Source organism: Toxotes jaculatrix, chromosome 15 (genome assembly GCF_017976425.1).
Source record: "Toxotes jaculatrix isolate fToxJac2 chromosome 15, fToxJac2.pri, whole genome shotgun sequence".
Taxonomy (NCBI): domain Eukaryota; kingdom Metazoa; phylum Chordata; class Actinopteri; family Toxotidae; genus Toxotes; species Toxotes jaculatrix.
The window spans coordinates 872,910-889,099 of NC_054408.1; the positions used below are offsets into that span (position 1 = coordinate 872,910).

Sequence of the window (16,190 nt, forward strand, 5' to 3'; positions counted from 1 at the left end):
TCAAAGCAAGATACCTTGTACGGATGACAGCCCAAAGATCGTGTGTTAATAAGATGACTCACTCAGAGCCAGAGAGAAGGATTTTAACATGGCCGCTGAAACCCTAAAAACCCGTTTTGTAAAGTAATGTTATTTAGTGGTTCAATTTTATTTAGAAAAGTAATTTTAACAATAAAAATTATCCATAACAGTATATAGCTACTGTTTATTCAGTCCATCCAACATTTCTACACTTTTTGTTATGAGGTTTTGATATTTTTTCCCTCTTGTTTCTTCTGGCTGTGTGTAAATGGCTGCGTGTCTGATGCTGGTTCCCATACTCTGTGACGGCCAAACATTGGAAATGAATTGAACTGATCATGAGCTTCACACAGATCAGATAATCTGATCTGCTCTGTAACTGAATATTCAACCAGTCTCTGATGTCTTAAGTGGCTAATGATGTCTGATTACCTTCATCCGCCTTCTGATCCTTCCACCTCTGACCCAGGTCATGAAGTGCGACATCCAAATAGTCCGTTCAGACTGATTTGGTGAAAATCCTGTTTAAAGTTGCTGTTTAAACCCTGTAACTGATCATGGAAATATCAAAAACATTGCATGTGATTATATATCAATAATAATCACATGCATGATTGAATCTTTGGCAGAGGTTTTGTGATTGAAAATGCAAAAATCACACCAATTCTTCAGAACGGGTCCAGATTTTGATTTTAAGCAAATTCCCTCCACTGGGCAAAAAATCCATACAAGGTTATAGTAATGATAATCACAGTCACTATTAAAGAGTTATACCAAAACAAAATGGAGACCGGCTCCAAGAAAATGAAATATTTTCCTATTGAGTGTCCACTGAGCGTCTGTCTCCGCCAGCAGAGAAGGTACCAGGTGAGGCCTGTACTCATCACATCTCCTCTCACTGCTCACTCTGATCGGGACAAAAGCGAGTCCACCATCTTAAGGCACAAAGTCAGTCTTCGGATTCGTCTGTCTTCTCTGGACTCCAGGTGAAAAATCCAGGACGTCCCACAGAGAAAACATTAGTGATAATTGTACTGTTTGTCTGTAGGGGGGGCAATGGCTGTGTTTCACACCGCCAGGTCACACTCTGGGGTGTGCAGGTAATCTGAGAACACGTTTACATGCACCTGATCAAGCCTGGTTTTAGAATTGATTTTCGTCACAATCCGGCCTTTAGTTGTTGAGATATTTCAGTCTGGACCAAAGTAATGGAAGTACCGACCACTGCTGTCATGACAAAAACCAGGGACCTAGAGGGAGGAAGAGGAGGAGGTCGAGGAAGCAGCAGTGGAGGAGTGAATCTGGTCGTTGCCTGGCATCTATGAGTTCTTTTGTCTCTCTTCGTCCTCCTGTCGGTCAGCTTCTGGTCTCAGTTCTTCCTCCTCCTCCTCCTCTTCCTGCTGCTGCAGGGCGTTGAAGCGCTCCACCACACAGTGAGCCGTCAGTCTGGCCTCTGGGTCGTGATCCCAGCACTCAGTGATGGTGGAGCAGAAGACACTCATCCCCTGGAGGGACAGAAGACTGGAGTTAGACTGCAAGATGTCCAACAGCGTGCGGACAGTGTACACCCAAATTGTTCAATATTAAATAAAGAAATAAGTAATTGTGAAATAAATAATCTCTGACACTGTGTCAGTGTCTCTGTGGACGGAAAGTGTCCCTATCTGACCTGGTGCTGCGTCCACGCTGAGGGGATGTCAGGCCGTCCTCGGTCCCTCAGCACCAGGTCTCTCATACTGTCCACACAGGGCTGCTCACAGACCTTGGAGCCAAACGCCGGCTCGTAGCTCTCCACTTCTGCACCAGCACACACACATACACACACATTACATTCACATATACACATATGTTACATTCACACACACACGCTATGTTCAGGGCGCTGCCATGGAAATCTACAAACAACGGAAAAGCTCCTACTTCCGATGGCATGGCAGCGGGAGGCCATCTCCCAGAGGACCAGAGCCATGGAGTAAACATCCATCTGTTTGAAGGCCTCAAGGTCCTCCAGGTTCACCCTGGACTCAAGTACCTCAGGAGCCATGTAGCGAGCTGTCCCCACCTGGATGTGATGATACAGGGGCATCCAATGAAATGAAGAAAAGGACATCACACACGAGTTCTGTGTCAGTTTGTGACACATCTAACCACCAAGAAACCACTAAAGCCGAGCAGTTTACCTGTCCACTGTTAGCATAGTCGTCCACAGTGAGGGACAGGTCCAATCTCAGTGCCAGACCAAAGTCACACAGAGCACAGTCCTTCCTGCTCTTTACCACAATGTTACTGCTCTTCAGGTCCCGATGGGCAACTGGCACCTACAGCGACACAGGCAACCAAGCAACCAGCAGAGTCAGTGTGCAGCTGTGTTCAACAGTAAATATTCTATACAAAATAAGTTCACCAGAAAACAAGCTAACTAGGAAGATTAACTAGCTATAGTAAGTGAATTTAAGCTTCTTATCATGAGACTGCACTTGTCAATGATGCCTGTGGTCCAACATGTTGATGAAAAGCAGGTGACATAAGGAACGCATGGAAGGTAAGATGTGCTGAAAAAATATGACAATGGAGGTCAACAAAAACTGGATTTCCAGAGATTAGGAATAGGAGGTCTTACCTTTGATATCCCGCTGGGTGTTGTGTCACTATGGAGATGAGCTAAACCTTTAGCAATGCTGCCTGCCATGGCAATAAGTTCTTCCCAGCTCAGTATGTTTGCTGTGAGGAAGTCCTGCAGGTTGCCAAGACTGTGATAGGCCAAAACCAGCCAGTATTTTCTGAGGGCGTGACCAGGCGGACCCCTCTCTTCAGCTGCCAGGAACTGAACCACGTTGTCGTGCTCCAGTTTGGAGTCAGAGAAGATGGAGCGCTCATTTCTCCACGAGGCGTACTCTACGGCTGGAAACACCTTCACTGCCACTGTTTCGTAACTGTTGACTCCACCCTTCTCAGGCTGCAGCAGGCATGCCCTCCATACTTCAGCAAAGCGCCCCTTCCCCACCAGGACCTCCAGTTTGATGGGCAGTGGATCAGTCCGTTGACCTTGCCAATCTGTGATGTCACTGATGATGTCATTGTTGAGCGATGGTACCTTGGAGTTAGATTCCTCCCCTTCAGATCCAGGACCTGTCACACCTCCTCCTCCGCCCTCCGACCGAGCAACCCGTCCCCCACGCGGCATATCCAAACCCTGGTAGAGCTCTGGACTGCGTTTGGTGGACCAGTCAGGTCGTGCAGGGGGGCCAGGTTTGTCAGGGCAGTGTGTGCGATAGAAGTAGAAAGCAGCAGTGGCGATGATGGCCACCAGGACAGGAGGCACCAAACTAACCACCACCACCGGGATCACATCTTTACTCTGCAGCTTGAAGAAACCTGCACCAAGCGAGAGAAAATACTGACATCTGCTCATCCAGCCTCTGTCTATCCATCCCTTCATCCATCATGCTATCCAATAACTCTTCCTTTCATCCATCCATCCATCCATCCATCCATTCATCCATCTATCCATCCATTCATCCCCTCTCACCGTTGGCTCCCTTGTTGAAGATGAGTTTGTCGTTGCATTCATGTTCTCCCTGGCAGCCACAGACCATCATGGCTCCATCCTCTGCAGGCTGTGGGACCATGTGACACTCTCTGGAGGTGAAATTCAGCAACAGGCCGGGGTCTACGCCCTCTAGTGGCAGACTGGGGTGATGACACATCGTGTGCACCGTCATTGTGTCATTGGTCTTCCTCCTGAAGAGCAAAGGAAAGTGCAAACACCTTTGTGAAAATAAAATAGTGTGTGGTCGCTCTGACTTTAAGGGTTAGGGTTAGTTCTCTGTCACCATTGCCTTTTAAGATGTTATTTTCATTATGAAAGGCAAATAAATCTACAGATTAATTTCTACATTCTCAGAAATGATCGTATCTCACCACTTCTACCACTTCTGACTTGCCAGGTGTTAGACAGGTGACGGGGTTAGGGTTAACCCTCTGTGTCAGGGGCCCCTGTGTCCCGGCTGGTATTCCAGCCTTGGTGACCAGGCCCCTCTGGACCTCTAACTGCTCTCAGACTCTTTGCGCTGTGAGTCCTAAAGTGACACACACACACCTTCCTTCCTTCCTTCCTTCCTTTTAGTTTTCGCAGAGTCAGCCAGTGAGGAGCTGCTTTTAAGCCCTTTACAGACGTGGACTCTGTAACATTGCTGACTACATCTATGTGTTAAAGAGGTGGAGTTTGGTTATGGGTAACTCTTACATTAACTGTTTCATCCAGACACAACAAACAAAATACACTTTTCTCTCTCACTGCGTTTCACCTTGACCTGCTGCAGAATTTCTGTTGATCTGACGTCATTCGGTTCAGACTTGTGTCGTGTGGGAAGTGACACAGAGACGTCACAGGCCAGGACTTTTAGGTTGTGGTAAAAGTGTTGATTCAGACATGAGACAGACACTGTTCAATTGCCATCAGTTTAAAGTGAAGGGGTGCAGATCTGAAAGGGGCTTTAATGTGTGCAGCGCATACCGACAGCGCATTCGTGTTTATTCAGGTCAACTTTGACCTGAATACAGCAGTGTTTTCCTCTCCTCTCTTTTCTTCCCTGTCACTTCTCTCTTATCACTGGTTTCCTGCAGAAAGCTGGGAGGGTCGGCCAGCTGACGTGAACAGGAAATGAGAGGGGTGCAGCGAGGGGGGATCTCGGCCTAGCGCTGTTATCCAAACAAAAGCACGAATCAGCAGAAACTTTCCAGTCCTGAAGAAAGTGATGCCAGAGGACTCTGTGAGGGTTTGACGATCCGGAGGGTCATCACAGTCTCTGATATCAAAAACAACTGTGTGAACCTTTGAAACGCAGTAAGAAAAGTCAAGACGTGTTTTTATTTTTTTTCTGCAACGGTAGCAAGAGAAAGCAGTTGAGAGAAATCACTTCAGGATGTTTCATAATGCTGATCAACAATATACTGAAGCAGCTTAGCTGTACCGTGCAGTGCTCTGCTGGCTCGTGGGATTTTGGCGAAGGGAAACGAGCGTGTGTGAGCGGATGTCAATATTCCATCTTTTTTATGGGACACTAAAGGCTTCAGGACATATTGTTTTTTATTTGTTCTTTTTCATTAAACAAGAACAACAAGACAGAGTGGATGACACACGAAGTCACTAACACAGTGCCAAACAACAGACCAGTTTTCAGACTTCATGTCAACAACCTGTGCCAGCTCTCACTCAAGTCTTGTTTCATTAAAAAAAATTAAAATTAAACCTTAAACCTTCTATTGGAACTCATGCTGTAGCACTGAACATGCTTTCAGTCATTTCTTTAAAGGAGACACACTCCAGTTTTCCTCCCACATTGCTCTTATTGAAAGTTGGTTTGGACAAAAACATCTGCCAAATGAAAGTGATACAACCTAATGAATTCAGAAGTTCAAGCAGAGTCCACTCACCAAATGGCGATGCAGATCTCCTCGATGACGGTGCAGAAGGAGGACAGGGTGCAGTTACTAACACAGACGCTGTCTTTACACACCGGACTGGACACCTCACACCACTTACAGAGGTTGAAGCTCAGGTGGCTAAAAGACTGGACAACGACTGGAAGACCTGTGGGGTAAAAGAGAGACAGGTCGTGGTAGATAAGTTTACACCAGGCTCTTAAAACTGTCCTCCCAAGAAAACAACATCGTTCCACCCTAAGAGATGCTGTTTGTTTCCTGTTTGTGATGTGATGTAAGGTCAGGTAACTGGAAGGCACTGCTGTCAGATCGGAGAACATCCCCCTGTAAAGGTGTTCATCCAGCCGGATGATGCCAGGCGTGACACAGGAGTGGTGGAGGAGGTGACATCGGTGTGAGGGTTTTACGTCCGGTACTACTTTTTACACGTGACAGACAGTCATGACGGACAAACCTTTGGAACTGCGACTGTAGCATCTACTAAATTTCTTGTTCGTTATTCAAAACAAGCACAACAAACCACTAATAGTTTAATAAGACACCGTGCATCAGGTAAAAACTTGGTGTGGAGGTACTGGCAGGATAGAGAGCAGCACGTCCCCCCTTGTGTCTGCTCTGCCACGTACAGCGTCACATGACGTGACCGAGACCGTGGAGCAGGAAATGGGCGCGTCCCTCTGAAGCTCGTTAGCAGCCAAAAACTGGGTTTGGCCCCAAAGAGCTGCGGCACGCAGGCAGAGCATATGATCACGTGAGAGCTCGGAAAACACGAAACAAAACACGCCATGTTGTAATGTGTGCTGTTGTTGTTGTTGTTGTGTTCTCACTTTACATTGTGTGTTTATGTTGTGTGTATTTGTCTGTAGAGTAAGAGGATACATGTATGTGTGTTTTACTTGTGTGTGTGTGTGTGTGTGTTTGTGTGTTATGCTCTGCCACATCAGAGCAACTCCAATGACCATACCCAGATCACACACACACACACACACAGTGTTGTACACATATCTGTATGAACATGTACTGAATTACACACATACAAACTCAGCCGCGTTGCATGACAACACACACTCACAGCAGAAGTTGATCCAGATGTTAGTTCCAAACAGAGCTGAAGACAAAGGAAGGAGAAAACTAAAAGAGCCAGAGAAGCAAAACTGTGTGTGTGTGTGTGTGTGTGTGTGTGTGTGTGTGTGTGTGTGTGTGTGTGCGCCTCCAGGAATAAATTGAAGCCAGAAGTGAGCTACTTTCATAGCCAAGTTAGTATCCAACACTCCACCCTCAAAGGCTCATGGGAAATCTCAGCACTCTGCTGCTACCACACACACACACACACAAACACAAACACACACACACACACACACACGCCACAGATTTATGACCAAGACACAGACACACATTCTGGGAAACAGACATTTCTTCTTTTTCTTGTTCAGGTTCGTGTCTGTGTGTTAAATGTAAAGCTATAGCTAGCGGCTGGTTAGCTTAGCTTAGCATAAAGACACACTGAACCTCCGACTGGCTTCAGTTTAAACTGAGCCGTTCAAAGTAAACAGGGAGGCCAAGAAATAGTCCGGCACATAACCGCCAACTGCAACTACAACTACAACTACAAATGGAGTGGCACAAAATTCCAAACATGGTTCCCACCCTTTGGTGATCCTCTGACTTTTCCTCTAGCGCCACCTTGAGGTTTAGGTTTTGAGTGAATGTCTTGCAACCCTTGGATGGCCTGTGATGAAGTTTGGTCCGGGCGTTTCACGTTCTGCTCAGGAACTACATAAAACGGAGGAAGCTGCTGTAGCTCATCGAGCTGTGAAGTTTTCCCATTCCGAATTCCCATTTAAATGATATCTTTTGCGTTACTGAACGCAGAAACTCGGGACTCTCTGCGCAGCATAACGCTCCCGTAGGGTTATGTCCAAACCACCGGCTGTCTTTGGTATCAAAGTGATCGATCTGTTCAGCCTACACCGAAAACAGGAACTAATTTCCCGTTAATGGCCAAGTTAAGCTAGCTCTGAAAGCCTGCTTCCCTCCTCAGTACATCTCTGCTGACTGAAATGATGAGCAAACTGTCCATACGGTCCCCCGCCCCGTCCAGGTCTCTGTGTCGCTGAGCTGCTGCAACTGGACATTTCACAAGGACACACACAGAACAACGCTGTGGTGCCACTGTCCGGTGTGAGGGAGCCTTTTATAGCAGACAGAACAGATATTTATCATATGATGCAGTGTGTGTGTGTGTGTGTGTGTGTGTGTGTGTGTGTGTGAAGCCACAGAGTCACCTCGCTATCCTCATTAGCACAAATGAAAATGTCACACATAAACACCCAGACGTTCACTTTCTTTCAGTGCCAGTCTCTCGCTTCTCCAACATCTCGATAACACCAAGAGGCCAGTGTGTGTGTGTGTGTGTGCCTGTGTGTGGGTGTGTGCCTGTGTGTGTGTGTGTGTGTGTGTGAGTGTGTGTGTGACGTTTCAGATACACTCGCTCTTTGTTAGATGTGAGATAATAGGCTGCTTTTTCTTCTCTGTCAGTTAAAATCAGCCGAATGAAGAGCAGGAAAACTCCTGTGAGTGCAGCGTGTTGGTCACAAACCGGATTTTATTTAAAAATGAAAAATTAAAAAGTTAATCTGATGATAGCATTACACGAAAAGTCAGAGAATCATGAACGCTCTTACAGCTCATCCTGAGGGGACCGTGAACATCCGAACGAAATTTCACAACAATCCATCGAACAGTTGTTGAGACGTTTCAGTCTGGACCAAAGTGGTGGACGGACCAGCTGCTGTCACTGTCGTCCACAGAGCCACGCGTCAAACAGCTAAACACATCGCAAGAGAAATTCAGTAATGAGCGGAGGCCTTCACAGGTCACGACCCGAGACCTGGGTCAGATCAGGTCCGAATTCTGCTCAGTCTGATGCAGTCGGGTCTTGTTTTACTGTGGTGGGTCTCAGGACTGTGTGTCACAACGTTCAACGTCTCCGTGGACCCAAACGGACCCGAGCTTCGTCTTCTCTCTCTGTTCTGACCACATTCTGGATCGGGTTTAATAGTCCTCTGGTCTTTTTGAGTTGGGTGAGTGAAAATGAATTTATTCAGGTTGGTTCAGGTCCAGAACTTGACCCATGAGGACCTCCAATACTGAGAGTGAGTGCGTACAGAGCCGGGACCGAAACCAGTGGTAGCAGAGAAAATCTGTTCTTCCTGGTTTGGTCTCGATCCCTTGATTCCAAAGAAGGTAAATCCTAATGCTACAGCGAACACTAGTCAGGTTTCTGTCCAAACACACTGCACAGTGACACATAAAACACTTTCTACGGTGGAAGGAAACAAGAGTGAAGGGAACAAGGAAGGAACAACTGGGCATAGGAAAGGAGAAATAGATTATATTCTAAGTACTTTAGTTAATACTGGGCCCCTGCAGGGGAAAGGGCCGTGTTCTTACTGTGTAAGAGTGGAGAGCAGCTGCAGATCATATCGTGTTAGTTCCATGTGTTAATGTGAGGAAGGTTCCAGTCTCAGATCTGTTTCCTCGCTTCATGCTTCATACATGTCAGCGTGTTTCACGGCGGGTTTGATGCTCTCAGCTGCTGTTACACCTCGGACAGGAAACCTTCCTGAGTTTTCAGCATTTACACGTTTTTATGCACAAACTGACAAAGTGAATAAAACCAGGTGGATGGAAAGGCACCGATATTTTAGACGACAGTTCTTTCTACTTTATATGAACAGTTTGTGTTTGTCTCTTTCGTGTTTCGTCAGCATAATGTGTAGTAGTTATTGGGAGTGTGCATGAAGCAGTGGACTTCTGCTAGATGGATTGTGATGAAGTGTGGTTGAGCCGTGTGTGTCAGTGGTCGTTGTGTGTCTCTGAGTGAGTCCTCGAACGTGTCAGGGTGGTGTCTCCTGTTACTGTTTGGTGTAAACCACCGTCCACTTTAATGTGTAGTACTCAGATCCTTAACTTATGTAAAAGTACTGCGTTGTAACAGTGATTCATTAGTTACATAAGTACTTCATGAAAAATTCTACTTGAATAAAAATATTATCAGCTTCATGTACAGTGCTTTACTTCACATGAGGCTGAGAACATTTGTGTGCTTTTACTTGCAGAACCTGTAGTGTTGTAGTATTTCGTAGTATATGTGTAACAGTTCTAATTTTACTTGAATAAAGGATGTGAATACCTCTCACACCACAGCAGATCTCTCCAAAACGAAACGTCCCCCCTGCTCCATCTCTTCCCTCTGCCCGCCCCAAACCTCCGCAAACAGCCCCCAGGAAAAGAGAGAAAAAGCCCGGGGATCAGGCGGCACTCACAGGCAGTCACTAGGACGATGATCCCGGTCCAAAACGTCCAGCACCGAGCCATCATCTGCGGGCAAAGTTAGCCGGGGGAACTCACGGGCGCTCGGTCAGTCCGTCAGTCCGTCAGTCGGTCGGTCGGTCGGTCGGTTGGCGTTCAGCGCAGAGACACTCATGTATGCACAGAGAGAAGCCCAGATGTTTTTCATCCAGATGTGGTTTAGCACCGCCCACCGCCGCTGCCTCTCTGGCTGCGTGTGTCTCCAGTGTCTCTTTACTCAGGGTGAAATTAAGAGGAGCTGAATTTCTGTTGAACTGTGACCTCGACTTCTTCCAGATCATCAGTCAAACGTTTGACCTTGAAAAGTATAAATTCAAGATAAATAATATATTTGCAGACAGATCCTGAACGCTCGGGAAAGACACGGACATTACACAGGGTGCACACTGTATGGCTTTTTATTTCCACTGCTCATTTTTCATACATAACCAGTTTTCATTATTATCATCAGCACTTTCTTTGTATGTGTTCATCCATCACCTGAAACAGAGGGAGAGAGGGTGAACGCTAAAAGGCTTATTCCAGCTCATTAGTCAGGTCACAGTGATATGATACCAGGAATCAGTGAACCCTCACGCAGACATACACACTGATACAACCCGTACTGGACGTTTCATTTTTCAAACTTCACTCTGTTATTACTTTTATGCCCCCGGCTGTGCCAGAGTCTCTAAACATTTTAAGTGTTTTATCACAAACTACAATTAAGCCTCTGATGCTAATTAGTTGGTTCACAGTTGATAATATAAAATCAAGAATATGACTTTTTACAGATTCGTCTGCTGAAGAGTTAAAGCTTCTCTGTGTTCACCTTAAGTCTCACTTTAACACCTGGACTGAGGATTTATGACACCGGACACTTTTTTCATGTCTGCTTTATTATTATTATTGTTATTATTGTTATTATTGTTGTTGTTGTTGTTACATTCTGAAAACCGATCCACACTCCATACCACTTATTGGCGCTAATTCACCATGTCGTTGCTCGCCATCGACCAAAGAACATCAAGAAGAAGAAGAAGAAAAAGAAGAAGGTGAAGCTTTTATTCTGAAAGAACTGGGCGGAAGTTCTCGTGTTGTTGCCGCTGGTGGAAAATAAGAGAAATCATAAAACTTTTGGTAGAAAGTCTTTGATTGGGTCAAAGTACAACTTAAACGTGGAAAAATCCTGCAGGACTCTGGTGTGGTACAGTTCGGTGGGAGGAGCAGCAGCAGGTGCCCCTGACACCTCCGTGCTCCTACCAGTGTTGATTGCAGCGGGTTTATTGGCCGTCAAACAGCTGCCATCAGCGGGATCACATCTGAACTGTGACCGCGGACCTCTGCAGCAGCCAAACCTCCGCTGCTTTTCTTCTGTTTCTCGGGCTGAGCGGAGTCTGTGTTCGTCTGTGTTCAGAGATGAAGAGGAGGCTCCTGCTGGTGTCCAACTCCACCCTGCACGGCAGCGGCTACCTGGACCACTGTCAGCTGCACATCTCACGCTTCTTCGGAAAGTAAGTTGTAGCGCAGCCGCACCGGAAGTGCATATAAACAGGTTTACTCCTGTGCGCGAATTCCGTTAAAAAATGGTGAAATTAAAGATGTCCACGTCTGTTAGCAAACATGCATGTTTCTGCGGACACGGATGAATCTGTGAGCTGTGTGGTGATGTTCGGCACATGTGCAGCAGTTTCATATTTAAAATGAAAAAAGTGTGTAATTAAGGCTCAGTAAAATAATAGTTTTTTAAACGGAGTTTCGTGAGTAGAGCCTTTCAAGTGTTACGAGATCATACACTGTTTAAGACTATGTCAAAGTATTACATTCAAGCTAATAACACGCTGATACATGTCTATGAATGTAATTGTGTGAAACGATAAAAATGCCAGATTTTTCACTGTAGTTTGGTTTGGAGAGACTTGGCATTGAAGTGTGAACGGGTCAGAGATCATCCATAAAAGTGCGTATCTAATGAAACGTGATGTGACCTTTCTGAACACAGACATGATGGCTGCGGCCTGTTTTCTGTTCCCTGCGTTTCAGAGATGTGAAGAGAGTCCTGTTTGTTCCGTATGCTCTCCATGACAGAGACACCTACACCAGAGCCGCCAGGGACAAGTTTAAGACTCTGGGTAGGTGTGTGTACGTACGTGTGTCAGGACTGATCTGGACTGGACGATTTATTCTTTCCATCCAGCCAAACCTGTAGGGATCCCGTTCAGCAGCCGCGCGTTAAGTCCCACATTTTGGTGTTTTGGCCCCTGCAGGTTATGAGGTGGACAGCATCCACGAGGCGCCGGACCCCGTCAGTGCCGTCAGGAAGGCTGAGGGCATTTTTATAGGTGAGGAACAACAGGGCAAGGCTGTAGCAGTGCAGAATCATTGCTCTTTCCTTCCCTCCCTCCCTCCCTCCCTTGCTTTCTTGCCTCCTTTCTCTCCCCATTGTTTCCTTACCCCCCTACTTCTGTCCCTCCTTCACTCCTCCCTGCAGCCTGTTTGTACTCATGGCCGTCTGCGTGTTTCACAGGAGGAGGCAACACTTTCCGGCTGCTGAAGAGCCTCTACGACAACAAGGTGGTGACAGAGATCAGGAGGAGAGTGCTGGAGGTGGGGCTGAAATCGGCTCGCTGCAGATTGACAGACATCAGCGGATAAACCTTGTGTCTAAAGGAAACTCCATCCTTTGTTCCTTTATACCCCCCCCGTCCCCAAATACAGGATGGTGTCCCCTACATGGGTTCCAGTGCAGGCACCAACGTGGCCACCGTCAGCATCAGCACCACCAACGACATGCCCATCGTCTACCCTCCGTCCTTCTCTGCCATCGGCCTCGTCCCCTTCAACATCAACCCGCACTACCTTGACCCCGACCCCAGCAGCCGCCACATGGGGGTGAGTGAGAAAAACCTCAGCTCCAATGTAATAAAAACAAAAATTATAAGAATGAGATCAAGTTTCATTAGAAATGACTCAGATTCAAAAGAACTAGTGTTCATCATGAACCAGGAGACACCAGGAGAAACCTGGGACTGTAATGATTTGTAGTTACTTCTCATTAATACATCAGAAATCTGCTGACTCCTGAGTGAAGTCACTGCTCCACGAGTCAGTTGTCTCTAAAAGCACCTCCCAGATTATCCTGTTAAAGTTAACGGGACGCCTCATGGAAGAATACTTTCGTATTCGGGTCCTAAAATTCTGTCACATTTGTTCGTGTGATTGTTCCAAGTCGTAACAGTCAAACTTTCTTAACTGCAGTAGTTTGTCATAAGGAGCTCCTTTCAGCCTGAGGACCTTGTTCACCTGTCCACGAGGAGGAGGAGGAGGAGGAGGAGGAGGACATTCCTGAGATTTGAACATTTGCATAACCAGTGCAAAAAAAAAATTCCATACAAGGCTGCCTGTTCTGCTTCATTTTTGGGGAAACTCACACAAAGACATACCTGACAAATTACGCTGAGTCACTGAGAAATACAAAAATGTGGTCATTATATCTGTCAGTGACTGAGCTGAACTGGGACAGCGGTGAAGAAGGACTGGTTCAGGAGGATAACTCACACTCTTAAACCACCTGCACTTGAATCTGTTCATGTAACTGGTCGTTGCGTGAGAGCGTTTGACTCCCTGTATTCTTTCAGAAGCTTAATTAAAGGTTTGACAGCAACCTTATAAGAATGTGGTACAACAGCAGGTTTTTACAGCTGCCGTGTGAATGAGCTTACAGCTCACACGGATAAGTATTCTCAGCCTTATCAGTCAGAGAGTTTACCCCTGCCCTCACTGTTCTTTGATCGCTGCCCGCTGGCTGTGAAATACCTGCCATTGAACCTGTAAAGCAGATAAAAGCTAAAAAGCCCTCCAGTCTTAAGTCTGGACAACCAGGAGTTCAGGTGAACGGGGGCTGGTCAGACGAGGATAACCCTGAAATATAATCCTGATCCGTGAAAAGCCTTAAAAGCAAACAAGCAACCCGTGCTGTGATGACGAGTCTGTTGAGCGATTTCAGCTTTACGCCTGATTAGAGGCCGTCGCACCAACAACTAATGATTGTTTTCATTATTGATTAATCGGTCGTTTGCTCAACAAAGTGCCAGAAAATAGTGAGAAATAACAATCAGGATTTCCTACAAGGCGACGCCTTCACGTGTCCTGTTTCGTCCGATTGTCCAAACAGTCCAAAACCCAAAGCAGAAAGTCCTCAGTGGAGACGAGTCTCAGAGTTAATTTGCGATTAATCAGCTTCAGATTTTATTTGTCCTCAGACGGCAGCTGTTTGCATCGCAGGAAAAACACAGGATAAAAACTCTGAACATAAACCAGTCACATCACTGTGAATCAGGTCAGTGAGAACTGACGTCCCGACCCAGGTGTTCTCAGAGGTCACAGATACCTGCATCTGTAAAACATCTGTAAAGGCGTGCGACTGGATCTGCTGTGACGCGATCACTGTGACAAAGTCGAGCCGACGGACTGAAGCAGCAGCGCCTCTGCGGTGCCCGCGGCTCACAACAGGTTCAAATTTTATGATTAGGTTGGAACAAAGGTGAATCTGACTGACAACATGCGTACGATCTAACCAAGGCCAGATGTCCGTTAGCTTGACATGAGACGGACAAATGGACCAAACCGGGCAGGAAGCTGCTGCGTTGTCTCTGCTCCATGGGTCTGATTTGTCCTGTGAGTTGTAACCATGTCCACAGGGACATAAAGACACACACTCAGTGAACACAACCAGGCTTTGCTTTTGCAGTGCACAAACATGTTCCTGTTCATGTTGACAGGACACGTTTCAGGCCTAAACGGTGCAGTGATATTTGACATGCAGTGGTAAACAGTGTGAAGCAGATTTAGGCGCAGTGATGCCGGTGGGTGCAGGGTCGATGTTCTTTCACTGCCTGAGGAAGTTATGCAACATGTGAAGCTGTAGAAACTGCAGCTGTCAACATAAAGAAATATAGTGTCAGCAAACTAGCGTGGTTTGTTTGTCTGGCTTCATATATGACACTTTAATTTAACTTGACGGCAGCAATGCAAATCAGCCATTCCAGAAATAAAATGAGTATCTTCCCCAGAGAGAACAGAATGTGCTCGTAGAGTATATATGAGTATATGAGTTGAGCCGGTGTTTGCTTTGACACAGATCCTCTACAGTTAACACACTGTGCCCTTCCTGTTTCACACAGTCTGTGTTTTGTTGTTGATGTTGTTGTTTTGTTTCCCTTGTGCAGGAGACCAGAGAACAGAGGATCACCCAGTACCACGAAGAGCCTGATACTCCATGTGTTCTGGTGAGACAGGCCTTTTCTGTAACAGCAAAGTAGGAAACTCTTAAGAAACAGTAGTAATTCTGGAAACAGTATTTCTGTAAACGAGGGAAACTCCTTCGGGGAACATCTGGGAGAACCACGACAGATGTTACGCTTCATCCCCTCAAGGTGTTTTTCTGCCTTCGTGTGTTCTGACTTGTGTTTTCAGGGTCTCAGGGAGGGGTCCATGCTGCTGGTGGAGGGAGACAAAGCCACGCTGCTGGGAACCACTAAGGCCAGACTCTTCACCAGGTCAGCCCACGCTCAGACCAGTTCCCCTAATTTTAAAATTAGGTTTAAAACCTTTCTGTTTGACAAAGCTTATAATTAGTTGTAGTTACAGTTTTAGTTATTATGACTAAACCTACAGTTACTATTATTTCTATAGACTGTTACAGTTAAGGATAAAGCCCAGAGTAGGACTGGCTCAGGCAACTGAACCGTCCCTTAGTTGCTTATGCTGCTATAGGCCGAGGCTGCTGGGAGACTTCCCATGATCCTCTGCACACCTCTCTTCTCTTTCTCTCCTCAGACCCACTCTCACATTTATCAGCCTTTATTCCATGTCATTAACTCTGTGTCCTCTCTGTCCCGTCGTCCTGCGCCTGTGTCTCTCTGGTCTCCCTGTCTCTGTACCTGCCTGCAGGTGTCTCTGTGTCTTCTTCCTCCTTCACAGGGAGTTATTTTTCTTGCCACTGTCGCCTTCAGTGCTGATCTGGGGTCAGACTCTGGGTCTCTGTCTCTGTGGAAGCAGCTGTATAAATAAAATTGGCTTGAATTGAAAAATGTTATTAAAACCAGTGAGCAGCAGTTGTCACCGTGCTTTGTTCTTGACGTTTTAAGGGGAAAGCCCTCGGTGGAGTACGACCCGGGCAGCGACCTGAGCTTCCTGCTGACAGACGCACACTGACTCACCGCCACAGCTGACAGCGTCTCACCCTTTTGATGATATTGTTGTGGATGACAGTGCTGAAATGATTATTCTGGTAAAATCTGAATAAATATTTTCCAGAAACGTCAATGTGTCTTTGAAGATGTTACAGAGTTGATTAAAGCCTGTGGTCA

General features: G+C 46.3%; 2 protein-coding genes across 2 annotated transcripts; one reads left to right on the plus strand and one right to left on the minus strand.

Moving 5' to 3' along the window:
• Nucleotides 1–699: 699 nt before the first annotated feature.
• On the minus strand, nt 700–9,978 carry tgfbr2l (transforming growth factor beta receptor-like). The gene is made up of 8 exons (XM_041056743.1): nt 9,795–9,978; nt 5,458–5,614; nt 3,551–3,762; nt 2,642–3,396; nt 2,202–2,339; nt 1,942–2,083; nt 1,691–1,818; nt 700–1,526 (listed from the first exon to the last, which is right to left on the minus strand). The coding sequence occupies exons 1-8, from the start codon at nt 9,847–9,849 to the stop codon at nt 1,341–1,343; spliced, it is 1,773 nt and encodes a 590-aa protein (XP_040912677.1). The 5' UTR covers nt 9,850–9,978; the 3' UTR covers nt 700–1,340.
• A 925-nt stretch (nt 9,979–10,903) lies between these two features.
• Nucleotides 10,904–16,164, plus strand: si:dkey-69o16.5 (uncharacterized protein LOC100149419 homolog). The gene is made up of 8 exons (XM_041056791.1): nt 10,904–11,333; nt 11,863–11,951; nt 12,087–12,161; nt 12,347–12,426; nt 12,538–12,711; nt 15,048–15,107; nt 15,295–15,377; nt 15,969–16,164. The coding sequence occupies exons 1-8, from the start codon at nt 11,239–11,241 to the stop codon at nt 16,033–16,035; spliced, it is 723 nt and encodes a 240-aa protein (XP_040912725.1). The 5' UTR covers nt 10,904–11,238; the 3' UTR covers nt 16,036–16,164.
• Nucleotides 16,165–16,190: the final 26 nt, after the last annotated feature.

Bases quoted from the DNA above. Each gene is read 5' to 3' on its own strand.
- si:dkey-69o16.5 (XM_041056791.1), top strand. From the start codon at position 11,239: ATGAAGAGGAGGCTCCTGCTGGTGTCCAACTCCACCCTGCACGGCAGC. The intron at 12,712-15,047 runs GTGAGTGAGAAA...TCCCTTGTGCAG, and splicing joins CCAGCAGCCGCCACATGGGG to GAGACCAGAGAACAGAGGAT. The intron at 15,378-15,968 runs GTCAGCCCACGC...TGACGTTTTAAG, and splicing joins AAGGCCAGACTCTTCACCAG to GGGAAAGCCCTCGGTGGAGT.
- tgfbr2l (XM_041056743.1), bottom strand. From the start codon at position 9,849: ATGATGGCTCGGTGCTGGACGTTTTGGACCGGGATCATCGTCCTAGTG. The intron at 2,084-2,201 runs GTAAACTGCTCG...CATCACATCCAG, and splicing joins ACTATGCTAACAGTGGACAG to GTGGGGACAGCTCGCTACAT. The intron at 1,527-1,690 runs GTCAGATAGGGA...CTGTCCCTCCAG, and splicing joins CAGCGTGGACGCAGCACCAG to GGGATGAGTGTCTTCTGCTC.